Genomic DNA, 27,377 nt, shown 5'->3' with positions numbered 1-27,377 from the left:
TTGATATTTAATCACCATTAACTCTAGCATTTCTCTAATGGGTCCCAAACAAGTAATCCATTCGGTGACACCATCGCCATGCTGTAATCCATCTATACGATGGTAGTCGAAAACGGCACCCACAGCTTCATAGGCGCCACTATCTGAAGCCACATTATCGCCATTGAATATATATTTCTGATCGGGTGTACGCAGCACTACAAGAGATTAGTATGTAATAAAATTGTGGCATACGCTCAAATCGGAATCAAAGGAAATAATATATATTATAGATTAAATTAAAAATTTTGTTTGTTTTACCGAGCAAATTTATGCTGTTTCCCAGTTCAATTATAGAAATATTTGAAGATCCTGCTGGTATTGTGGCTACGTGCACGTAAGCGTCTTCTGGTAAAGGATCACGAGTAAAGATACCCGTAATTGGTCGGCAAATCAAACCGCCACAGCTGACTGACCCACTGTTAGCCGAGAGTCCAGTGATGATCCCAGTGGCATGGATGGCCTGAAATAATTAAAAAACAGTTATCTATAGCAGTTTCTATAGAAGTATCAAAGTTTCGTTTTAAAATTGCATGACATCTGTCTTAGGAAGAACTAAACTCACAAAATCCCAAATAGAAATACTGAAAATACTGAAAAAACCATCGAACCTCTTGTCTTATTAGGGAATACTGTGAAATCACAGGAACTATAATCCCCTCGCTTCAGCAATTCCTCTCTGAACCACCCTATGCTCCTGATAAAATTCATCAGTACAAAAATTTTTATTAGAGACATCGTCAAGACACTCTCGGCCAATAATTTGGAGTATTTTCCCAACACAAAGCCTTGCATTCGCAAGATGTTCTACAATCGGCATCGTATGGTGTTCCCAGTCTGCTGACATATCTGCCAATTAGCTCGTGACCTGTTAGCACTCCTACTAGAGTTCTTATGTCATTCCATTTGAATTTTAATAATCGGCATGTGCGGCTAATATTCCATTTATGCTATGTCTGAATGCTTAGCGAGAATCCGCTATGTCTATAACATGTTTGTCGATAAAATATATACAGAAGCATATAAATTCCTTCTTTTTTGGATTCCCATTGTAGGGTGGTGCCTGATCTGGCTAGTTCGTCTACTTCAGACTAACCAGGGATATCATTATGACCTGGAACTTATTGCACATTGCCACTCTTTCGCTAAATTTGATTAGTCCCTTAGAGACTTTACTGATTTCAAAGCCGCTTAGCTATCTATATAAGCACACTCTTGTGTGAGCACAAACTTTGTCAGAACAAGAGCTTTCCTTAATTGCTGTGATCTTGTTTTATTAAGATCTTATAATTTCGATTTCGATAGAGACCGGGATTCTCTAGAATTGACGGGCAGTAAATGTAGTAAACAACTTTTTAAATATCGGGGTCTTTAAACTATGTTCCATTCGATACATTGTAATAGTAATAAAAAAAATATTTTATAAAATCTACTTACACTACTTTTGCACTAAAGCTAAATAGTTCACTCACCAAGAAAGCCAAAAACAGCTTCTCCAACATTTTCAAACACCCAAAACCTCTGCAAATTTTGCTTCAAATTGTCGGTGCGTCTGTTATTAATGAGATCTTCTAAAATTTATAGATAAGTCGAAATAAAATAAAAACACGAAGCTAAAATAAATTGTACCGACGGCGATTAGCGATGTATGCAGTTCCACAAAGATATTCAATAAATCTTACTTAGCTTTTGTATAGAGCAAACTATTAGCATATGAAAAGAGTCACGAAACCTGAACCGCCAAGAAGCGTTTCAATTTATGTGTGTGTGTGTGTTTGTGTAGTCAGAAAAATTGATTTAGTTATAATTAAATGACAAGTAGCTTAAAATCTGGTGCGGCAAGATCATTATCAATGAAATCAACATTTTTTAACAATAAGCCGAGCTTATGTTAAACATGAGCGCCCATAAATTTTATGCGTATGTTTTAATGTCTCTAACGCGAAGCCAGTTAAGTGGAGCCCTTGAAATCCAAATAAAAATTCGACATAAATCCACACAAATGATGTCTCTATAGTTTCTCAGGGCGAGATATTTCAAGCTTACTTTCATTTATTGCCTGCGAAAGCTATTATACAATTTTTTTCTCGCCTAATTTATTGCCTTATAATACTTAGTGGAACAATGCGGGTACCTTGTGCGCACACGCATTGTCATTTTAATTAAAAGTGTTAATTTCGGCACACAGTCATGTATAATTTAGTGCTAAATTATAAAACCACATATTTATTCATTCAAAATTTTGACTTTTTTATAAGCAACACAGAATAGAAACCAATTATGGGCTATAGAAATAAACATAAGCGGCGTTTAAAATGGGAGTAGATGAGTTGGAAGCATCGCAGCAGGAAGTGCTACCGAAATCATTGGTCACAAGTAAACGGTATTTAGAGGGGTGGTCAAAACAAACGAAATTTTATTTTTCTGCTTGGTATTCTGAAAAATATTTTCGTAGACACCTTTAAGAAAGTTTCTCTAACTAGCAGCTTTTATTTGTAACGGGAAGTTTCAGTTTTCTATTTGTATACCCTGAACAGAGTATATTAAGTTTAGCGCGAAATTTGTAACACCCAAAAGAAAACGTCAGAGACATGTCCGTCTGTCCGTCAGTCTATCTGTATATGCGCGAACAAGTCTCTCAGTTTTTGAGATATCGATCTAAAGTTTAGCATATGACCGTCTCTCGCCAAGAATCTGCTCATTTTTTTATCGCATATAGCTGCATGGAAAACTTTTTCATTTGACGAGATATCTTCACGAAATTTGGAACGAATGGAAATCAAGTTCTTCTAAGGAAAATTGGGAAGAGTATTATAGCTACGGTGCAACCGAAGTTAACGTTTTTTTTTTTTTGGTTTTTGCTTATTATCAAATAGAAAATTTTAAATCTTTCTTTCAACTATTTGATATAAAAAAATATCTCGTTTCATTTTTGTAGTGCAGTAAATTACCTACAAAAATATGAGTTTTCCGATTCAAAATTTTTTTTCCCATTGAATTATAAAATTCATAAAATAATCAAACTTCAACCGTTAATATCTCTTAAACGGTTAGGTTTACGTATCGTAAGAGATCTTTTTGTAGAGCCTTAAATTTTTTTACAAAATCTATGATCACCCTAGTATTTTTTGATTCAGTTGTTGAGCATTTTTAAATAAATTTTTCAAATACACAAATACTACATTTCGACTACTCTTAATAAATTTAGAAGCTATAGTTAATAGTTACAATTATTACATACAAATAACAGACCACTTGTTTGTTGTATATTCCCATAAAGTCTATAAGAACGCGAAAATTCGTTCATACACGCACACAATGCGCGATCACTCACGCAATCTTTGAATTTATTACAGCTATCTGAGCTTTATAGGAAATAAATCGCAAATAAAAAATGATGAATGCATATTTTTACAGTTCACCAGTATCGATATGTACAAGTACTCTGCACTCACATTCGATTGAATACGTGTATTTTATTCTCCGCATTTGCTCTTTGATCCACGCATAACATATTAATCAGTGCGATCAGACAATGTTTGGCAGCAATTTACATCTTCATAGATACACTTAACAACCTAATACATAAATTGTTGTTGTAATTTATAGACGTAAGCAAAGAAATGCAAAGAAAGTGATGTTCTATGAGCAACAACATAATCTTACACACATGAAGCACACGTACTAGTATAGGTGAAGACTGTTTGGCACAGTTAGGTTTCTTGCAGACAGAATTTGTAGGTGAGGTCTGATGATAAGCCAACCAACCTAGGTTGGACAAATGAGGAAAGATCGTAAACACATTCTTGCATACGAAGTGCGAATTTTAGGCGTGAAATAAAAGTATAAGGCAGATAAACTAGACTTGCTTCGGGAGTGTAGGGTTCATTCACCCAGTGTGAAATTCGATAGGCTATAAATACCTTTGAAAAAAAATACATTCAAATTTGAAATCGATTTATCAAATAAAAATCGGTATTTTTTGGCATCACAATAGTGTACACTTTAAAACAGTTAGTTAAATCAACCTGCGCACCAACTATTGTTCTCCACACACCGGACTATGAATATGGATATGGCTTCTATTGATAAGACGGATCATTGTAAGGGACTACATACATATATCATACATTGTTCCCATGTTACTTAAGGCGATGGTTTATTCGATTATTTTAGTACATATTTTAGTGGTTGCAGAAGCAAAATGGTCTTTAAAGATTTTAACGTACTCACTTCTCACTTGCTTTATTTCACGACCATAAATGGTCAGATAATTTGTTTAAAAAATTATCGTTGCCGCAGCTGTTAAAAATATTTGCGAGCTCTCTTTCTTACTAACCAACGACAGTTGGCGCTAAGTAAAACTGCGTTCACACACGAAGACCTTTATTGCCCAAACTCGTAGTTTGTAAGCAAAGTGGTTGAACTCATTCGCTCGTATCACTGCAATGGACAAAAGAGAAGTTTCTGATAATTAGCTACAAATGTCTTCGTTTGTAAAACCTATTTACCATAAAAGAAAACTATACAGTATAGGGTATACTAAGTTTGCCACGATGTTTGCAACACCCACAAAGAAACGTCGAAGACCCTATAAAGTATAAGTACTATATACATATACCATAAATGATTGGTGTGACAAACTGAGTCGATCAACCAAGTCCGTCTGTCTCTCCGTCTGTTTGTCTGTATATACTCGAACTAATTCTTCAGTTTTTGAGATAACGATCTGAAATTCTGCGCACGTCCTCTTCTAACCAAGAAGCTGCCTCTTTGACGGAACCGCCAAAATCGGACCACTATAGTATATATAAGTACATAGCTGCCATATAACTGACGAATTTAACTCAAGTCTTTGTTTGGCGTAAATTTTTATCCAGTGCATCGCTACATGCTCCCAACATATTGTGCTTTTGTGCAAAACCATAAAGGAAACTCACACATTTTAATGCAATCAATCGTATATCCATCAAATTCACACCAACCGGTATTAAATTTTTTTCCGATTTCTCGAAAAAACAAAACAAGCTCTGGTCTACTAATTGCCAAGCCACACAAAAAATATTTTATTTACATAGTTTACTTTATGAGCATTTTTAATATTCCTCAGTAGTTAATTACCTATGTCCAAATAAACCAAGCACTCGCGTGCATGCCACCACACACTTGCGCTTCTACAGTGAAACAACAACAAACTAACTAATGTGGCATGCTTTTTCGAAAACTTTTAGTGCTACTCAAACACATTACGAAAACGCAACTTCAGCGGCCGTTTAGCGACGCGTGTGCGACACCACCTCCTCTGCCACCGTCCAATCGCGCTCAGCTGTCTGGCTGTTCACACATCCGACTGCGCGGTCGGTCGCACGCTAGGTGCGTTCGTCCGTCCGTTCGGCCGTGGCTCCGCATAACTATCTATCACCATTCACTTAAGCTCTGAAGCCTGCATCGCTGCCACTGTTGTTGTTGTTATGGCTAATTTGTCTGAAATTTTTATTATTACTGTAGGTTGCTGTTGTTGTTGCTTCATAACATAGTGGTTTATTGTAATATTATTATTATTGCTGCCGCTGCCTTCTTGTTGTGGCGCTCGATGACGGCGCACAGGTATTTATTTTTCTTTTGACCGGAGCCACAGCTAACACCGCCAGTCAGCGGTTGCATTTTTGACGTCAACACAATTTGGCCTTTAGTCAGTTTATGTTTACTTGTGAATTTGCAACAGATTATCGCTGCATCTACAAGTAATCGGTGCATGACAAGATATTTACATTTGCATATTCAGATACACAGATACACACACACATACATACATGAATTAAGTTTATTATTTTTTCTCCAAATTCGTGCATTTTTCGGCATGACGAGAGACTTCAATGTGGATGTTATTGTTGGTGCGCGCAGCAGCCGCGTGTTGCGGCTCATTGAATGCGTCGATATCGCTTTATTGGCCAATTTGCAATATGACATTTAAATATTTTTACGGTTTCATGTAAAATAAATGCGTAAATTTTTTTATGTTGATCGGGCGTTTGAATTTAATGGCCTGGAATAATTTTTCAATAGTGCATAAATGCATTTATTGAAAAGTCCTATTTTGTTGTTGCTGCATGAACCTTTGTCAAATGTAGCACTTTATTGTTATTGAAATATAACAATTACCCTAGGAGTAGCCAGAGCATTAATTTGCTTAAGTATAACAGCGAGATCTTTCCTACCGAATTCCCATAACAATATAGTGTCCTCTGAATATAATATCATGAGTGGTAAGCAATCATATCCACTTGTGAATTTTAAAAGATTTGCTTATGTATCGAATTATATTTTGAGAATATTCTCCAAAAATTTGATCCGGCAAGTAGTTTCGGAGATATGAGCGTATTTGTTTCCGAAATGGCTGGACTGCTCGATTTTGAAATTTTTACACTACCTTCATAGATATATTTGCCAGGTAATAATCGAAAAATTTTTAACTAGTCCTTCGATCTTTACCTTAACCCATCTATAGTAATAATAAAATGTTTTCGATTTTTGGGTTTGAGATAATTTCAAACAGCAAAATCTTATTCGACGACAGACACATTGCGGTTTCGGAACAAGGGAATCCAAATTTTTTTATTAATAAATCGCCTAATAGTTGTACATATATTACTTTTAATTATTTATTAAATAAAATACCTCTTCAAAACAAATCACAAAAAATTCATTTGCAAGTGGATACAACCTCTTAACAAAATACTACACAAAAATATGTATGTATTTCTAAAGAAGTTCCCAGTTTTAATAAAAATTGAAATTTGGAAATGTCAATGATTAGGTTAGGTTAAAAGGTCGATTGGACAGCTTAGAACGCCGGTTCGTTGTGGTAATCTTTAACGTTAGTTCCCGTGAAACCAATTCCTTAGTCTGACCATTAGTTATTATGCAATACCACTCATATATACATATATTCTACTCAGCAAATTTCTCCATTCTTTGAAATTTCAACTTTTTTACTCAGACGGAACTTAATAATATTTGAGTGGAATCCTAAGCTACCGTCGAATCACTAACTAAACTACGAATAACTATCATAAATCATAAAACGATGTATAATAGAAAGGAGTTACATTATTGTAAAGAGAGCGGAGAGAGAGTACACTTTCGCTTGGATAAAAATAAATATTGCAGTAATAGTTCCAGAACACTATATGTAACCGTAACCAGTTTGAGAACGAAAAGATCGTTTAAAATCTCTTCAGATCGAACTGCCGGTCCCCAGTGTTAATAAACACATACAAACTTAATTATTCTTCGCTTAAACAGGTATTTATAAAACATGGAAGGGGGTGTATACCTCTGTAGGGTCAAAATATACACACAAACGTTTATATATTGTATCCTAAAGCTTCGCGGAGGAGCAAAGGCTTACAAGAAGACTCTTCCATTTATTTCGGTTAGCCTCTGGATTGACTTCAACTTTGGACCTTAGATATTTCATTATTCAAGTTCCTTCACCAGGCTAGAGTGGGTCGGTCTTTCCGTCGGCTGCCTTGTGGGCTCCAGTGTATGGAGCCATTCTAAATTTTTTCAGAATTTTTAATCAGAAATCTTAGAAACCGGGAAAAAGGCACCCCACTTAGCTGTGCCATGTTTTCGAGCCTTCGAAATCTACTTTCATCAGCGCTATAACATTTCAACAGCTCTTAAGATTTCTATGCAACAACAATGCGTCACAGCAATTGTGTTAATATTATGCATCATCTGCCACATTTCGGTCATAACGTTTTCAATTTTGTTGGCCACAATCGAATGTGACATTTTAAGAGCAAAGCGATAATGGCTATGTCTTTTATGTTTATTTACAATAATTTTTGTGATTTTATTTCAATATATTTTCTCTGCGCCGTAAATGTTAATCTGCATACAAAAAAGGTGGTGAATCCACAGCGCCATTTCGGTTTTTATGATTATTGAAACTATTATTTGCATAATTTCGGTGTTAAGACGTGCTTCAAGAGATCTTTTTTTAAAGAGACACGTAAATGTGTTCCATTTTTTATTAGTTTTCGACTAAAACACAAAGCAGCTCGTAAAGCATCGACCATTGTTTTGATTTTTTTATGTTTTTTTTTTAACACACCGTACAAGTGCATATGTGTTGAACATGGAACTAGAGTCTGCATTTTAAGGTGGTTGCGTTGCGCTCTTGTTGATTAGCTGTGAACAGTTGTTCGCGCAATTTTATAGCTTAGCGCCTTCGGCAAAATAACTACAAATTGATTTCTTATTAAATTGGTTCGAACATTTTTATTAGCATTTCAGCATGGATTTATAACATAATTAGGGGTTTCGCGAATTTACTCGGCAAAAACACACAGCAAATTTTTACGACCTTGTTGACTTACGGGTTCGCTAATTTTACGCGATCTAAATATTTGTCGTATTGCGTAAAAGGCAAAAAATATTTATAGTCTCCGAGCTTTATATAAAAATGCTAATTTAAAAATAACAACTCATTTTCTATAGAAAATTAATTTAACAACAAATTTATTATTAGGCCAACGAAAAAGTAGAACTGCACAGAAGAAATTTATACTGAACACGCATGAAAAATTTTCGAGTGATCGGATCATATGTGTCCGATTAATCCTTCCTCCACTTAAGTTTATCTGCACCTTATGCCGAGTAAAAGTCTTATATTTTCGAAACCACAGCTCTGATGTACTTTGAAGAAACCGAAAGTGCCTTAAAGAGAGTATATAAGTCGAGTAATAGCAACATTAGGTATACAAATTAAATAATAAGACAAAATTCGAAAACTTACATTTACCAATTGGTAATATTAGCTTTAAAAAGGTTTAAAAGTGATAGTGGTTCTAAGATCACTCCCTCCGAGCTGGTGATCTTTAAGTAGACGAGTTCTTAGCGTATGTGCTATCACAATCTGCTTGGCTCACTATATCTACACCTCTTAGACTACACTTTATATTTTCTATTATTACATTATCCACATGAAAGCACTTTGCCAGCACCCACATTGCCTTGCCGTATCAACACACAGTATCCACAGTACCAAAAATATGGCATCTCTCCGACATTTCGACGACAATTATCATCGCTGCTAACAACATCAATGACAGCCAAACAACTTTACAACTCAATAACTGTCAGTCTGTGTGGCGACGCATTCATTGTATTCACGTAAGTCCGGCTCTCTGTATATCGCTTTGCTGTAGTTGGTGATAAATTTCAAGCTTAGGCATGCAATGAAATTGAGCAGCATGCATACCACACATAAGTTGCATATTAGCAGAAAAAAAAATAGTTATGAGCTATGTAAGTCAGTAAATACCCAATGCTTAGGTAAATATATGAAACATAACCGCAAAAGTAACACTTTTATGTGTCAAATTTGACATTGAAAATGACAGTTGCGTTTTTTTTTATTTACTGTCTGGCGGACAAGTGACAACCACAATGTTAACATCAGTGCGCATATACATCCACCGTATCACATTGGCAGGCGTCGCGCCTGATTGGCAGTTGTAAAGGCAGATAGATCCATAGACATGTCTGGTTAGTGGTAGCGGCCCGTGGGCATAGAAATTATTGCCGTACGCCAATTGTGGGAGCTGTCATGTATGTGTCAAAAGGGCCGCGGAAGCAACAAGCGAAGGCATATCTTGATTTCACGCGCGTGCAACGGCACTAATGGATATTGTGGGCTGGTAGGCTAACGCGGGTGGCACAAGAGACAACTGGTTCTATGTAGGTGATGATTTTGTAAATATTTGCATGCAATAAAAGCGCATAATAATTGATGTGCTGAAATGCGTGAAATACTGCCAAGAAATAAATATTCGATTTCGCGTAGAGGGAAGTGAAATGATTGAATAATCTGCGCATGGGCTATTGACACAGCGTTAAAGCCAAGTTACAGTCAATATTGGCGAATTGTAATATTTTTCTAAACAAATTTACATACTTGTATATACATACATGTACAAGGCATCTGAAATATAAATTTGTATTAAAAATTCTCACACGAGTTCAGCAAATCAGACAAAACCGCTGCATTGAATCAGTAAAGTAAATAAATGCCGATCTGCATATATTCGCCAATTCCAAAAAAAATTTCATAATCTTGTAAACATTTGTGGCCTAAACGCTAGGAGGAAGGAACCATATTTAGAGAAAGCAAAATAATAAGTATGTTTTTGGAAGTTTATGAACTAATCTAATCTACCAGTGAACAAAACATAACTGGAGCAATGATATTTATATCATAAAGCAGTCCAAAAAGGCAATGACACTGTGGCGGCTTTCAATATTAAAGCTGCGTTGTGACCGAAGTTAACACTTTTTCTTGTTTTACTGTATTTCTGTTACTTTTCAACAACATAATGTAGTACATATACAAAAATTTACTGTAAAGTGTATACTGTATATAAGTATATAAATAACTACAAGTATATACAAAATTATATATGCAAGTAGGAGCAACCATTGACCTTGAATTAATTTGTGTACGAAAATTAAAACAAAAATCGAACTGATAGGCGCAAGAGTCAGCGTTAACAATTTGAATTTATGTGATTTTAATTAGCTGTTTATAAAGCCTATTAAAGCTATTTAAAAATGGCATACAATTCGTGTGGCGTTGTGTGAGAATCTGTGAATGAAAAGTGAGTTGCCACAACTTGGCGCTTTTTTGTTCCCTTTCGAGCAATTCATTGTGCTTAGTAATGACTGTAACACACCCTAATAAAAACACAGGCAATGTGTGTAATATTGGTAACATGTTTCAAAAGCAGCAATAAAAAATACATCAATTGCATTTAAAGTGCGATAACACTTTGAGCTTTAAAACTTCGAGCTCTAGTGCTTAATATTTAATACAACAACACATACATACATAATTAAGTATGTAAGTACAATTGTCTATATTAAAAAGTATCTATGAAAGTTGCAGGTCATGATTTCGGCTACTCGTTTCAATGGAACCCTGCCTCAGCAGCACCTTCTTCATATTACTCATGTGCTCGTAGTTCCACGGTTACACACAGTTGCAACTTTTGCCTTTTGTTTACCTGTAAATTTGTTATTTCATACTTCGATTCCAGTTGAAAGTCATTAGCAGGCTTATTTGTAAATCCAAACTGTTTATTTGCACTTCTGAAGTGTGAGCATAAAACTGCTGAGAGATTTGTTTACCAAGACATTAAAGTTAACGACCACCTTGTTGTGTTATTTGCTTTTATTGTCATGGAAGGAGAGAGTGCTTAGAAGTATAATAGCTGGAAAAATGTAAAATAAACTTGAGTGTATTTTTTGAAGTATTAAGTGATTTTAAAGAAAGAAAAAGTTATTACGAGCCATACCAGGAAAAAAACTGTGCATGAATACGAAAAAATGTGACTTTCAACGGTAATTAAGAGGCGTTTCAGATATTCTTGAATCAATTTGCAAAATGTTGCGATAATTTATTTATAATTAATTGCGGCTAAATGAGCTAAGCCTCCCACTCGTAGTACATGACTTGACTACATATACGCACCACTCAAACCGGCACAGCGTTGGCAACTTTAGTGCAATACACCACACAGAACCACACCATAGACGATCACACCACACTTGCTTAAGTCCCCACAGCATATACTGCACATATAATACAACGAACAAATATGATTGGATCAACGATCTCATCACCTCACTTCTATCAGACAGCGGTCCTACGCTGGTCTTCGTCCGATTTCATCAATTCCCCGGAACGTAATTTTTCTAACCACAGCAAGCCTAGAGGTAATCGAGTTACCGAACATTGTATTTAAAATGTATGCTTTGAAAAAATATGCAGCAACAAACTTATTTCGAGAGAAAAATTTTATTTTGAATCTCATGAATATACTTTATATACTTATATGAATATATTTTTATACTAATACCTCAGGGAGCGATTTCTTAATGGGCTTTTTTAAAAACACTCTTTCCGCTCTTACCCACAAGTATACACTGTGACTACAAAGTGCGTGTAATAACAAAAATTATAAACTTTTTTTATAAAAAACTAATCGTGTACTTTTAACGAGAATGAACTTGAGCTTGGCAAGCAAAATTCTTCCATCGATTTGTATTTACAAAAAAATTTAAATTTGTTTTTAATTTCTCACTTCCAATTTGTATGTACGTGTTGCAATGCTCCACATTATTGAGCGGTTTTTAAATTTTATTACCTTTCAACTACATTTTTGATTAGTCTACTTTTATATGCATATGTAACAAGTGTATATGTATGTGTAAGTTCGACTTTTGTTATCACCACTTTTTTTTTTTTTTGGTTTTTTTTTTTTTGACACTTCTTAAGTGTTGCGATTTTTATGATTGAAATTTCCATTAATTCCTATATGCGTATGTATGAATGTCTGCCATAACATATTTTTAAACTTTAGTCATAGTTTACTTGGTATTCAGTTTGCTTGCAAAAGATCTGTCATCTATACTAATCAATTTATCGCCTTTAGAAACATATTTATGTTCTCTCAATTTCTGATTTGTTCTCGTTATGTTATGCATATTTTTTCTAGGAACTCATGTGAAACCACTTTACGTTAGGTGTTGAATGCGAATTTGACAATTGGTATGAAAATACAATATGAATAATGTACTTGAGTAGTGTGCTGAATCTCATTTAATCCATAAATTTCGTAGGTAAATTTATGCATTACGACGCCTTAAATCTACAAAGTCAAATAGGTTTCTGAAATAGTTACAAAAATTGTGAAAAATAAAATATTTTAGTGGATTTGAGTACACACTCTCATTCGAACCCTCTGGAAATTGCTGATATTTCATCGCAATAGAGAGGAGTATTTATAGCTAAACTCATCAAATAGTACCACAATGACTAAACTGGGTTTAACATTTCACTTTTGGGATCAATATTAGTCAAAGTTTTATATGTAACCCACATTTTTTTTAGTATATATTAAGTTTGCTACGAAGTTTGAAACGCCCACAAGGAAACATCATCCGTTTTCTTCCAAGAATCTTGTCTCATCTGTCGGAACTCCCCGATATCGCATCACAGTAGCATATAATTGCCTTCCAACTTAACGGTCAAAATCAAGTCCCTATATGGCAAACTTTATTATTTGACAAGATATCTATCACCAGATCGGATCGCTACAGAGTAAAGCAGCCTTAGAAACTGATGACTTTTTGCATGGAAAACTTTTTTATTTGACAAGATATACTTCCAATTTCGGTATAGATTATTGTCCAACGGTTTAATCTCCAAACAAATTGTGCAGTTTGGATCACTAGTCATAGCTGTCATACCAACTGACTGATCAAAATCAAGTTCTTGTAAGAGAACTTTTTTATTTGTGAACGATATTATAGCTTCGGTGCAGTCGAAGTTAAATTTTTTTTGTTTTTCACTCAATCATTCTTATTTCATTATAAACAATCTGTTTAGGGTGATTCCAAACTTTTTTCCGTCTATTTGATCTTCAACTCATACATATTTATACATTCCTGCTATATTCAAACTATTAATAAATATATTACCGACTTTGCGTTCATAAATTTGCAAATTTATGTTTCATTCATTGTAATTATCATATTTAAAAACATATTAAAAAACCATATTTATGTTATTAGGTTTTCCAACAAATCATATATCCATATTAATTTTAATTGCAAGTGTTATTGCTCATAACGTTTTATTGGCTTTTGAGCTCTAACAACAATTTGAATTGAAATACAATTTGAAATATTTACTCTATGGTAGATTTTAATAAACATTCATTTAGATGCGAATACATATTTATAACATTGAATATTGCGAACTTTACCGCACAAAGTAGCTGGGTAGTTTTCTTGATATATCTTGGAGTCTAAAAGTCAGGAGACAAATGCAAATTGGTATATTAAATTAAACGGTTAATACAATATGTAGCCAACAGCTTTGTTCATATATATGGTTATACAACGGTTAAAATGTTGTAGCTCTTAAGTTGTAGGTGAAACAATTTCATTATGATTCTTATTTACTTATGTACTGGTTTAAAATCAGCATTCAATTCAGATTTGCATATTTAATTAATTTATTATTCCCACCCGCAAAAGATTCACAAACATTTAATAAGTAAAACTATTTTATTTAATTACAACCATTTGATGTGAAAATATCGACCTGTATGAGTCCTCTTATTCCCAAACAATTTATGCGGGTGTCATCACCAGTTATAACATCTTCGGTATTCAGCATTGTATCGTTGAAAGCTGCTGACAATGTGCGCCCTCAACTAGAACGCATTCCTTTGTTGTCCGCAGTTTATCTGAGATCATCGAAATTTAAAGATTCGAACATACCTAAACTGACTCATCCGCTGACTCATCAGCAAATTATGCAACAAACAAAAAAAACTATTTGGTGTACCAACTTTTGCGATTTCATTAAAAAAGTTTCAAATACATTTAGTACGGGTGAGCGGATGTTTAAGCTATAGTTTGGACCTAGCGCCCTTAGCGGGGATTTGTGTTTGCTATATTAGTGGACGCTGGATTTACCTTAAGTCGAATATTGTCAAAAAATAGATTATACGCCTTTTTCGAACCATCTAAGTATATCAAAAGCTCAAACTAAAGTTCGACATTTCATCACTCAATGTGAATATATCTATTAGCATAATTTCGATCGCTATCTATAATCAACTATAAATTTATCCAATATTGCTGACAGGCCAACAGACACGCTACCAACAACAAAGTCGCCACGCAGCGCCGCCATTAGACGCTTGTCTACAAACCAACGTTTTGCAACTCAAACATACATACATCCACTTCCACTCATCAGACACCGCCACTTGAGGCGCTGAGCACACCAAACAAGACGGTAGGCAGTGCGCAGCCGGCATTCAACAGCTTTACCATTTTCGCAATTCCTACAAATTGGGTTAATTACTCGCTTCGTTTGAAAGGGTGCTCCAGCCACATTTGCATTTTCCACAGCAGCGTTTATAAACTCAACTTTTGTTGTATTAATTCTAGCATCTCAAATGATTTAAGCGCCAATTTTGGTTGTGACATTTGCGTAAAATGTAATGGTTTTGATTACAATGCACTTGCCATGGCCAATCGGGGCCATATCGAATTGCTATTAGGCGCTAATGTGGAGGCAAATACCGCAAACATCGATCTGTCAACCGCAAAACCACACACATATTCACATCTACAACTTCATCATGCAGCAGTCTTCATTCGTCATTTTAATGCCAATATTTATGGTTAAACGCTAAGCTATCAATTTACGAGCCAATTTTAGCGTGGCGCTTTGAGAAAATCATCGACTTATTGGGCGGTTTAAATACTAGCACAATTATTATAATAAATACTATTATCATAAACAATTTTTTCGTCTTTTAAAAAATGCATACTATTTGACGTAATTTATGAGCAGGCGCCGTCGCAAATAAAGTGCTAATTACTGCGTAGAGCTTACATACGTTTCTTCGCTGAAACGTTACTCACATATACGAAGCTAGAAGCAATTTTAATGTTTTTAATAATTATAATATAACATAATAATTATATTTCCAGCTTTGAGGCAATTTTTTTTTTTAACAAAGAGTAAATTTTAAAACTTGGGCATACCATATACCCCGAAAAAACAACGGAAAAGACTTATGACCCCTTAAGTTTTTTCCGTTATTGGTCATCTTTTCAACATCATCCACTTGTGAATTTCAAAATTCGATTTATTTTTTTGAATATACATATATCGAATGTACATACTATATTTTAAAATAATCTCCAAAAGTTTGAAACTAATACGGCAAATAGTAAAAATAATAGCGCGTATTTGTAAGGACGTCTGTGAGCAATCGAATTGACTCCGAAATTTTTAAACGCTTTTTTTCTTTTCAAACGCTGTTTGTAGAGTCAATCAGCAAAATTTCTTCAAAACGGCTGAGCTAGTTGACTTGAAATATTTACACGACCCTCTTAGATGTATTTGTCAGACATTGATCATAGAAATAAGTTTTTTGATAATAATTTCGGTTTTTAAGCGCTTCTTAAGTGTAAATTTTGTCACAGTAACCGACTTTTCTTCGGGAAGCTGCCTTTTTCTCAATAATCTAAATTTTGTCCACTCCTTCAATCATTGATGGAGATCGACTACGATATCAAGAGAATACAAAATTTTTCCAAATCAATTACAGTTTATTAAAATACATTAAATTCAATAAATGTACATTATTCTTAATTATTTATTAAATAAAAGGCGTCTTAAAAAAAATACACAAAATACAAATTTTTACTGACTTGCAAGTGTAGGTATATAAAACTCCTTAAGAGAATGGTTTCATGTTCACTTATGTTCACTTATGTTCATGTACGTTGTTATAATGAATATCTTAAAGTAGCTGCAGGTTTTACTTAGGATTTTTTAGACCACGTGGGTCAAATAGATTTGTAGATCTCTAAGATATATTAAAGTTGTCTATATTTGATCTAACATATGTATGTTCCAAACGGCCGACAGAAACTTTGTGCAAACGGTATTTAATGTGTTAACGGTACGATATATGATATATTATATTATTTAACAACAGCAGTTTGGTACGAGTTCTACATTTCAAAGCTGAGATATATTTATGAATATATGGTAAGTTTTCAGGCCTATAAGAAGATATTTGCACAGCTACATATGGTATATGTCTGCTCAAAACACACAAGATATATTTAGTAAAATTCCTTAATGCGAAAATGTATAACTAAGTTCGGCGTACACCAAAAGTAACCAAGAAGCTCAAGCTCAACGCTACGAAAGCAAATTAAATAATTTTCTACAATTTAAACTAAATATATATTTTAAGAATTTTTTCATTTCCCTCTGCACTAACTCATAAGTAGTGGAGCAATGAGCGCTGTTTAACACCACGGCATTATTAACACCTCTGACGCATGGACATAACATAGGCATATGCCATAAATAAAACCGAAAGCACACCGAAAAGAAATTCAACAACCGAAACTAAGCTAATTTTAATAAGCTTGTTTGGCTTATTTATTAGTTGAAATTTTGGAGAAGATTAACTTAAAAGTGTTACAATATAAAGAGCATATGCAAATCAGGCTTCAAGATGGGAAAAAAACCAATATGAAAGCTTAATTTTTTTTTTAATAAAAAATACTTTGTCTAGTTGTGAATATGGCATTTAATGCATTTACTTTGCGCCATAAGTCGTGCAGAAGATTTGAATGAATGAAAAATTAAATGAGCATAAAAATGCAAATTTCTCAGTTCCATAAAAAGCCTACAGCTACATAAATATAGTATATATCTATACATACATATATAAACTCATAAATATTTAGTGCTGCTTCTTTCCATTCGCACTCAACTCATTTTATTAGATATTTATGTAATATGCATAATTTTGTTAACCGAAATCGATTTAATAATTTAAATAAAAATTAGCTATAGCCAAGTAAATCAATTCAAATTGTTACTAATACAAAAGTATTCTGTGTGGCCTGCGCCTACACACGGACACTACTTGGTAAACAATATTTTTTGGAAAAATAATCAACGAATTATTATTTAATTGCCGCAATTTTCGTGTTTTTGCCATAAAAAATCAATTTTTTTTTAATTTTTAAGCAATACTAACTATTTGTATATTATATTTGCATACATTTATACTCTTTTATTTTCTTTATAAAACTAATACCACAAACCACTTTGGCAGCCACCAACTTTTCGAAATTCTCTGCTCGGTTGGTGCAGCATTTTGTATAAACTTGTAAACTAATCTAAATACGACAGCTTATATCGGGCTGAGTGATTGAAATCTGCCGCTCAGATGCGTTATTAAGCGCGGCTTAAACGTATATGCTACAAATATTCGCTTATGGAAAGGCTTATAAGACACTTTAAGTTAGTAAAGTTAGTTGTTATTACGCTTGGCATAATTTGCAAATTCGCTATGGTGGCTTATGAGTGGCAGACTATTTATAAATATATGTATATTATTTGTCTAACAGAAACTGAAAAACTAAAATTTTTCTTTTTGAATCAGCGTGTTTTCGTACTATTGGCCGCCTCTAAAGAAATGAGAAGCAGAAATTTCGAAAGAAGGCACAAATAGTGACAGAGTTTCGATACGGAAATTTTGGTTTAAAGTCACTATACACAACCTTTTCCAAAAGTGTTAAAAATATCAAAATCCTAACGCATGAGTCCTAAGTACTTGAATAAAAATTCTCAAAAAATACATATATGGTTTTTTTTTTGATTTTTACGCAATGATACTGCCTATAGGCTACTAAAAATATTACTTTAAGAATTTTTAGCTTATTCTCTCCCCCGTTTTATATCTGAAATGCATTTGAGTAAAAAATATTTGCACAGATGCAACAGAACGTCACACTGCACATATTTCTAGGTGCTTATGTACATAAAAAACACCGCAATATGGGCATATTCATAGATATTCAAGTATTGTGTTGCATTTGTATGCTTTCATCTTTATTTTGTATTTATTTACAAAGTGCAACATACTTTACAATAAACTAATTGTTGAGCGTTAACTGTATTTCGTTGAACATTTACTCAACAATGATGACCAGTTGGAAAAAGTGAGCGCAAATAAAATTTCTGAAATTTACGCGAAAAGCTCAAAAGTTATAAAACCCTTCACAAGTAAGTTTTTAATAGCATAAAATGGTATAAAAAGATCATTATCTTGATTTTGAGAGGCCAGTTTGTATGGCTGCTATTAGTTATAGTATTCCGATCTGAACAATTTATTTGGACCACTTTCCTGGACATTAATCAATGAGGAATTTCGTGAAAGTATCATATCAATTAAAAAAGCTTTTCATACAAGAACTTGATTTCGATCGCACAGTTTGTATGTGAGCTATATGCTATAGTAGTCTGATATTAGTGGTTCCGACAAGTGAGCATTTTCTTAGCACGAAAAGGATGTATGCAAAATTTTAGAGCGATATCACAAAAACTGAGGGCTAGTTTGCGTATATACAGACGGACGAACCGACAGACATGTCTAAATCGAAACTGTTTGGGTTTAAAAAAAGTGCAGTTCTCATTGACTTTTCAAAATACAAAAATTATAGTAAATACGCTGCATACACAACACTGAAAATGAAAGAAAAATTCCTCGTCGCCGTAAAATTTTCTGCTGGGTATGTCTGCACTGTATTGGCTGTGACATTTAAGTGTCAGTACGCACATGCACACACACACACACAGAGATAAACGCACTTGGCGTTCTCACTGTTGCAATTTATCTGTTCGATAGCGAAAACATGACAACAATAAATACAATAACAACGCAAAGAGTGGTGCATAAAGGGAGCATATAAATAATCGTAACATAATTGCCAATAAGGTGGAACAAATTTCAATTAACTGTTGACATGTCTGCTACTGACAATGCCAAACTCAAAAACAACAACAACAAACCTAGTGATGACGAAAGTAATATTTTGGAAAAAAAACTGCACCAGTCAAATGGCAGGAGGAACCCGAATGAAACTGACACTAAATAATTAAGAAATGATTACTCGAATTATAGACTTAAAAGATATATGTATACAAAATCATGACTTTAATTTGTCGAAGAAAAATATTTTATTATTAGTATTAATGCATATTTACGAATTATTTTTAGTTCTTGCAAAAAATATTTTATAAAAGTTTTATGTTTCCTTCTTTCTTCTTAATTCGCCACTTAATTGTTTTTTTTTTTTTAATCATTACTACTATTTTAAAAACCTTATAGAAAATGTTTCATTGTAAGATGGTTGGCATAAAGTTTTTTCTTTTACAGTATAAAAAAAAATTATTCACTTTTTTTATACACATTTTTTTATACCGCATTTACCACTCTTTCGTTTCAACTTCTATTTTACATTCTTCAAAGTTTTTGATAGAACTTTTCATTATTTAAATTTATAAAATTCTTTTCGATCGTAACCCAATTCTGAAATAGCACTAAATTCCTTCCATACGCTTTGCTTTAGTTTTGTCAATTCACCACAACACCGCAGACACATTTCTTTCAATTGAGTTACTCTTCCACAATCAAATCACTGTCTAATCTAATCAAATCAATCAACACATATCACATGTATAAAATCTATTAAATAGTTCTCTATCAATCAATCACATGAACTATCGCTCGCGCTAAACTTTGCTCAGAAAAATAGCTTTGGAACTGCACCATCGCCGCCGCGCCAACACAAACACTACAAAATTTCGAAATTACCGCCAAAATCAATTTGCTTTTCAAAAAATACTCTCCAAATACACGCCTATTCGATTCCGCACAGCGAAAAGCACACACGTCCAGCACGCGCTAGTCTCGTTTTGATATTGAAATTGAAAATCGCTTGTTTCTACGATCTAGCCAATCTAACCAACCTAGGCGCTCAGCGTCAGCGGCGCTGGAGAATGCTTAGCCGTGCGGCAGACTGGTAAACGCCGCAGTCGCTGCTATCACTGCCAAGCTGTTCGCACGAAACGCACAGACGTTTAACAACTTTTGCACACCTTCGCGCCTCGCTGCCGCAGCGGCGGCAGAGCGAAGCCAAGCGTTCGAATTTTGGTTTACGCACACGATGCACAATCAGTTCACTTGATCAGTCGTTCAATCGGGAGCGCGCTCGGCGTCTCAATTTGGCGCTAGGCAGTAAATGAAGCTCTAATGCTTGTCTAATGAAGGCATCTTAAAGGCAGCTGTTTGTTGTTTTTGCCAGCCATTTGAGCGCGCATGGGTAATAAAAACATACCCTTAGCTGGCTGCTGACTCAGCACTGATCTTACCACTTGTTTGTATAGAAGCCAAGTGCATTTTTATTTATTTTTTTGAAATTTTATTATATTCTTTTTTGCAATTTTGAAGAAATTTTTAAAATTTTATTTATAAACATTTTGAAATATTGTTGAAATTCATAACAGATGTGCATTATGGCAAATTAAAGTCAATCGCAATCGCAAGCGCAAGCATATAAATAAGCTCGTCAATTTGTTATATGTCACTATTTTAGTGAAACTTAATATTAATTTCCACTTTGCCACATTCACTTATCCAACCGTTTATTTAGCTTTAAACGAGCGATATTAACAAAGTTATAGTAATCTCCAAGCACTCAGATTAACAGCTCTCGAGGTAACTCTGAATCTCCTTTGAGCTTAGTCCTTCCTCTTTTTTCATTTTTATTATATTCGAAGCCTTGGAAATGAATACTCTATACAATATTGTTAGAAGTTAAGCCGAGCTTCTACTTCACTATGGAGTGTGTTTTGATATTGGCTGCTTTATGGAGAACCCTAACAGTAATAACACCCCTCGAATCGCTTTTTTATTCCTAGAAAACTTTTCTTTCCAGCAGAATACACTCTACACAAAGTCACAAGCCGCTAATTAATAGTAACGCCCTTAACACATTAGGTTGCGATTGCTACGTACACATACATATATACTCGTATAATGTATCGGTGGAGTTCATTGTGCGTACGAAGAATGCCGCAGTTACACAGTTTGTGGTTTAGTGACTCACATTTTTATTAACAGAATGCGGTTTCAACCCGCTTGATATAGAAATATATATTTTCTTTTCTTGATCATCTATTTTACGGCGGAGGATTGGTCTTATTAATATTTTTAACTAATTAGTTAAGCTAGTTAGTTAAACTACACCCATATAAAGTTAGCCTTTAGGCTCTCAAAGAAATTTCTTCTAATTCAGTGCTGGCTGTATGAGTATATTGCTGGTTTTCACAAAGGGAAGGAATTAAGTCATCCGCAGCTTACTTTATACATGTATAAGTATATATTTTTTTTGGATTGGGTATATTATTTTTTTGAGCAAAGCTTCTCCTGCAGACAAACAGTTAGTACCAAGTTGTAAGCAAACAGAAACTCTCACGATGGTGTCGCACTTCTGAAGAGTTAAAAGAACTCATAAACCACAAGAAATTAAAAAAAATCAACCACCGATCTGTTAACAAAACAACAACAAAATTCTGTTTTTCATGTATTTATGTGCATCCACTTAAGGCAGACGAACGAGAGTGAATAAGTAGCAGCCGAGCCAACTTAAAACCTCATAAAATTGCTGCACTGACTTTTGTCGATAAGAATTTGAAGGTGAAGAAATAATTAACAGGGCATGAAAGCGAAAGCTACTTGTGGTTATATATGGTTTACTAAGTGCCATATATATGTGCATGTGTATGTGTGTATTGGTATGTTACTGCCACTTTATCTATCACAAAGATATGGGTGCCGGCACTTAATGAAGTGCGCTGCCGATGCTGGAAATGCGACAGCAGCGAATAAAAATTTATTGAGCAGATGAGTCAATTATTTCAAGAAGCTGTTAGTCTGTTTGAGCCAAGCAAAAATATGGTAAAATTATATAATAAAACAGTATTTAGATTCTCATATGGATTCTCATATATATGTGGACACATTTTTAATATTTATTTGTGGAATGTCGGGCTGCCAGAAGTAGTCAATTAGACGGGTTTAAATATATATTCTCATATTTCTACAAAAATTAGCCATATTTCACACCTTTGCTAGATGTTTGGTCGAACCTCTCTTGAATTCGTGATGTTGGACTCCATAGTGCTATTGGATTTTACGAGAAACTTTTAAGTAGTAGAAATCTACTTTTATTAATAACTTGATGTTGTTGTTGCTATAACGGGTATATTGAACCTGTTTAAGTTAAAATGTTGTTAGCTGCACTGGTAATGACGCTCAGGGCGTGTTCGAAGTTCATTGCATCCGTAGTCTGGTCGACAAAGTCTGCAATGCATTCTAATAGAAACTGCTTGGACACGAGGCTCATTTTATTCCTTAACTGGAAACATGCGGGTCTGACTTGATCATGTTAGTTGCTTTGGGGATTGAACCCAGCTCTGGCACCAAGGCCATGATGTTTTTCATTATATCTTACAAAAAGAAACGATTTCTTTATCAAACCCAGAGTCTATGAGCTTACTCTAATTTTTTACAATTTTCGAAGTTTTTGTAAAAAAGAATATATACTCAAGGAAACAATAGTCAGAAGAACTAGCAGATTTTATACCTAGACCCAGACGATCTCACTGTAAATGTAAATGCTGTGCAAGTATTTACACATTTATTGTTTTGAAATCAAGAAGCTTGCATTTGAAATTCACCTTGTTCATCAAGAAACAAACACCTAAATATTAATGCGCTCTAGCGCACTACTTTTGCGGCTTTTGAAATTGAATAAAAATCGAAAACGATTAAAATGCAATCAAGCAGCACAGCAGCAACAAAGGTGACGACAAAAGCACCTTCGATATGACTGCATATTTCGTAGGCATTTTTCATCAGCAGACAACCCCTGCAAAGTACTTAAACCGCAAAACGGCTTATTATGCTCGCCTCGACACATAATGTCTGCGCGCACATACACACATACACACGCACGAAAGATTTCTTTTAACTCGAATGCGCAATAGTCGGTGTGTTTGTTTGCCGCGAATTGTGTGTGGCATACATTGAGGCGTTGATGCAATAAAAATCTGCGGTTGAATCACGTAATTTGAGTTGTAGCGCAAGATATTTTATTGATTTATTTATCTGTACAACAAAATATGGGACAAATGGTTAAGCAGCTTGCATGTTATTGTTTATATGTGCCTTGGCGCTTTTCATTTCCTCAAACGAAATGGCTGGCAAACACTTTCCATTCCACTTGATTTGATTTGCGAGTGCGGCGAAAGTGACAAGCGCTCACACCGCTGTGGCAAATTATGCAATTGGAAATGATTCAAAACAGCTGCAGTCAGTACAAGCGCGCTTGGGGAGTTTGTACTTGTGCGAAAAAGAAGTTTTCTATTCACTTGCTCACAGAAGTACATATGTGAGGCATACGTGCACCTAAATAAGGAACATTTGTTGCAGTGCCATAAATATACAGACTTATAGTTAAATAGAGACAATTCTTTCCACTTTGAAAACTCGATTGCTTTCCATTTAGAAGTTTGTTTGGGTAGGCACTTAACGTGTGCATAAATAGTCGCGGTCACGGGGCTCTTCAGAGGCGGGAGACTGCTCATTTTAGTGAAGCATGATTAATTTTAAACAGTTAGGTTAGCTATTCCTCTTCGAGAGTTGAAGTGGCAGTGCCGTCGTTTTTATGTATTTATAGAAACTGTTTCGCTGTCGACTTTTTTTTATATTTTCTAGAGTAGGTAGTAACATGAATAAATGAAAATATTGAACAATGCCATATTAACAAAAAAATAAAATATGAAACGCAATTTTCAGCACATTCTGCTAAGCATTTAATATTTATCTCCAGAAACAAAAAATTTATTTCAAAAAGGCAATGTTGCCTGCTGTTAATAACAGAGAAGTTGATTTGTGATCGTTTGTGATCACAGCAAAACATTTTAAACAGCAATTACATTAACATTCTCTGTTTGCAGCTCCATGTTAACGCACAGCAAACAATTTTGCTGTTATCGAACAGTCGAATAAATTCTGTACCGCTAATTGCAGCAGCAGTTTACATTAATAGATTTAACACCAATTTTGAGGGAAGCAAGTATGTTACAGTCGCCTAGAAATATGCTATAAAACTAATTTATGTTTTTAATTATGGAAAATTGTATCACTAGTAGAGGAATTCACACCTTTAATGTTATGTGTAATAAAATTTAAGCTTTCCTATTTAAAAATAAATATTTAATTATAAACATATTTTCGTTTTTTTTTTTACCATTTGTCACCAAAATGGATTGAGGGAAATTATATAACACTAAAAATCGCGACATATAATAAGTGAAATAGCAACACAATTTTACGCTTAACTCAGAATCCAGACTGTTCCGGCCAAACCGGAACGAATGGTCAGCTAACTCTAAACTCTTTTTAGTGGGTATTATTTTTACTAAACCTTCAGTAGTCGAGTTGTATGTTTTTATTAAAAAAATTTTATTTAGTTTTTTACACTCACCTTGCACACACCCTCCACACACATCGCCCGCTGCCTATAATTTGAGCGATAATATTCGGCTGGCCGATAGCACGGTGTACCATCAATCACCGACGAGTTCAGTGTGGCAAAGTATTTCATACCCTTTGGCTTGCAATTCAGCTCACATTCAGCATCCTCTGGTAGTAAGGAAATTAAAAGGAAATTAAAGTTTAGAAGTTAAACGGCGACTAAAGTAAGCATTTAAGCTTATATATACACAATTAGCAGCTAAAAAAAAAATAGCACAAATTAATGCATATTTAATATTTCGAAATATATAAAAAAAAGTTTGCTTTAATGAAAAAAAAATAACAAAAATAAGTTTTTGAAAATATTTTCGTTATTAATTTGTTAAAATTTTGAGTAAACAATATATATTGCGTTACTATGCCAAGAGTTTGTTATTATTAAGGAATCAAAATTGTAATTTTAATCAATTGCAAGCAAAAAAATTGCGTATGTATGTAATTTTTAATTGATAACTCTTTATTTATAAAAAACATCACTGTATTTCTCTTACACACCAACCTTTGATATATGGCTCCCACGTGTATTTTTGTCCCTGAAAATCGACCTCATTGAAAGTGGCACATTGCACAGCGCGAAAGTCTGCAAGCGCAGCAGAGCAAGGCTGTGGAGAGATCAGAAGGAAATTTACTCGAATAAATATATGGTAAGCAGATAAAGTTATAAGCCAACAACTGATTAAACACATTTATGGGTAAATTACGCATATAAATAAAAGTGCAAACATGCAGACATGTATAAATATATGTGTGTATATGTATATATGTGTGTATATGTATACATATGCATGTGTGCATGTATTTATGCATATATGTATGTATATAAGGCAGTATGATAGTGCAGGCGGTACATGACCGCTCCAAATACCTGCTCGTTGCAGATGTGATAACGCCTGTAGACGCCAATGCACGCATTGCTGATATAACGTTTGCCGGTCGAGGAGTTGCTATGGGAGGAATAAAAGAGTAGAAGAACATTAAATGGGTCGAAAACTACTTGCAAAAAGACTACACAAAGATAATGTAAACGGACAGTAAGGCAATAAGTAAAAAAGTATGTTTGGGTAGGAGTAAATTTTTGAAAATTACATATAAAGTTTTTGTTTATCTGTAAATAAAGATAGCTATATATATTTGGAGTTTCATGAATACATAGCGCTTATACATATATACATCTCTATATATGTCTATCGATATATTTATATATATATATATGTATATCAACAGTGGAACCTTGAAAATCTGCGTATGCATAAAATTCGCAATTTTAATTAAACTGAACTCTGAATGAACTTCAACGAAGACATCACACGAACACACACACACACACACACACAGTTAATTTTATGTGACTCAAATTCACAGCTCATTGTCTCGCACAGTAGCAGGCATTTATTTATTATTTTATAGCTTTATATTTATTTCTTTACTTTCAATTGACCCATTGACGCACGCACCAACACACAGACACCACCCATGCCTTTTTATATAGTACTCGCGCTTTGCAAAACTTCAGACTCTGGCAACGTTGGGCGCTTGGAAACACACTTGAGATAGCAAACAGTGAATGAACACACACACACATATCTCTTATATAAATGTGCCACAATGTGCTTAGATACAAACATTTAATAAAGAGTAAATAGACGCACAAAAGTTTAATGACAAAACTTAGCAGCAAATTTGCACTGCTACTAACGCTAACGGCAATGGAATTTAAGAATTCGCCGGAACAACGCGGCGCCAGCGCTGATGGGAAGAATTTTAGCGAGAAATGCGCAATCAGACAGACAGACAAGAGCGCACTTGATAAGCAGATGTGGAAACGGCTGCTGAGCTGGCCGCAGAAAACTATAGAACATATAGTGTTCGACACTTATGTGTCTGTCCATATACTTCTGTGGAGAGGAATATGTATTAGTAAGTTGCGCATACGCCCTGTAGTTTTTGAAGCCAGACAGCAACGCCAATGAGTAATAATTTATCAAAACAAATAATAGTTTAATCAATATGTGTAAGCAAATGTTTATACAAACACATGTGCAAATTTATATATTTGTTATTTAATTATATACAAACTATAACATAGCGCTTAGTTTCCTCTGCTATATTTCCAATGCAATTAATCATAAATATTCGAAGAATTTCTTATATGTACCTCATTTACTCGCATAATTCGCTGTTAAATAATTTAATACTATTTATATTTAGCAATTTTGTTTTTCTATTATTTTTTATTTTTATTTTTATTTTATTTTTTTGATATAC

The 27,377-nt window shown here is 34.2% G+C and overlaps 1 protein-coding gene and 1 long non-coding RNA gene across 5 annotated transcripts in view; one reads left to right on the top strand and one right to left on the bottom strand.

Moving 5' to 3' along the window:
• loh (lonely heart) overlaps window positions 1–27,377 on the bottom strand; it is a 78,946-nt gene that overhangs the window by 3,798 nt on the left and 47,771 nt on the right. Inside the window, exons 5-9 of one of the 4 annotated variants that reach the window (XM_070107241.1) lie at window positions 25,978–26,056; window positions 25,612–25,714; window positions 25,063–25,220; window positions 301–502; window positions 16–197 (exon numbers count right to left, since the gene is read on the bottom strand). In XM_070107241.1, the coding sequence (XP_069963342.1) occupies window positions 16–197; window positions 301–502; window positions 25,063–25,220; window positions 25,612–25,714; window positions 25,978–26,056 (724 nt within the window). Of the gene's footprint in view, window positions 1–15; window positions 198–300; window positions 503–1,511; window positions 1,611–20,324; window positions 20,471–25,062; window positions 25,221–25,611; window positions 25,715–25,977; window positions 26,057–27,377 lie in introns of those variants that run through there. The other 3 variants (XM_036360072.2, XM_036360073.2, XM_036360074.2) reach the window with 3 other exon arrangements.
• Window positions 9,186–15,434, top strand: LOC118680411 (uncharacterized). The gene is made up of 2 exons (XR_004975946.2): window positions 9,186–9,222; window positions 14,768–15,434. It is a non-coding gene; the product is annotated as an uncharacterized lncRNA (long non-coding RNA).

Source organism: Bactrocera oleae, chromosome 3 (genome assembly GCF_042242935.1).
Source record: "Bactrocera oleae isolate idBacOlea1 chromosome 3, idBacOlea1, whole genome shotgun sequence".
Classification (NCBI taxonomy): domain Eukaryota; kingdom Metazoa; phylum Arthropoda; class Insecta; order Diptera; family Tephritidae; genus Bactrocera; species Bactrocera oleae.
The sequence above is the reverse complement of the archived record's forward strand: the minus strand, read 5'-3'. Positions and strand labels throughout refer to the sequence as shown.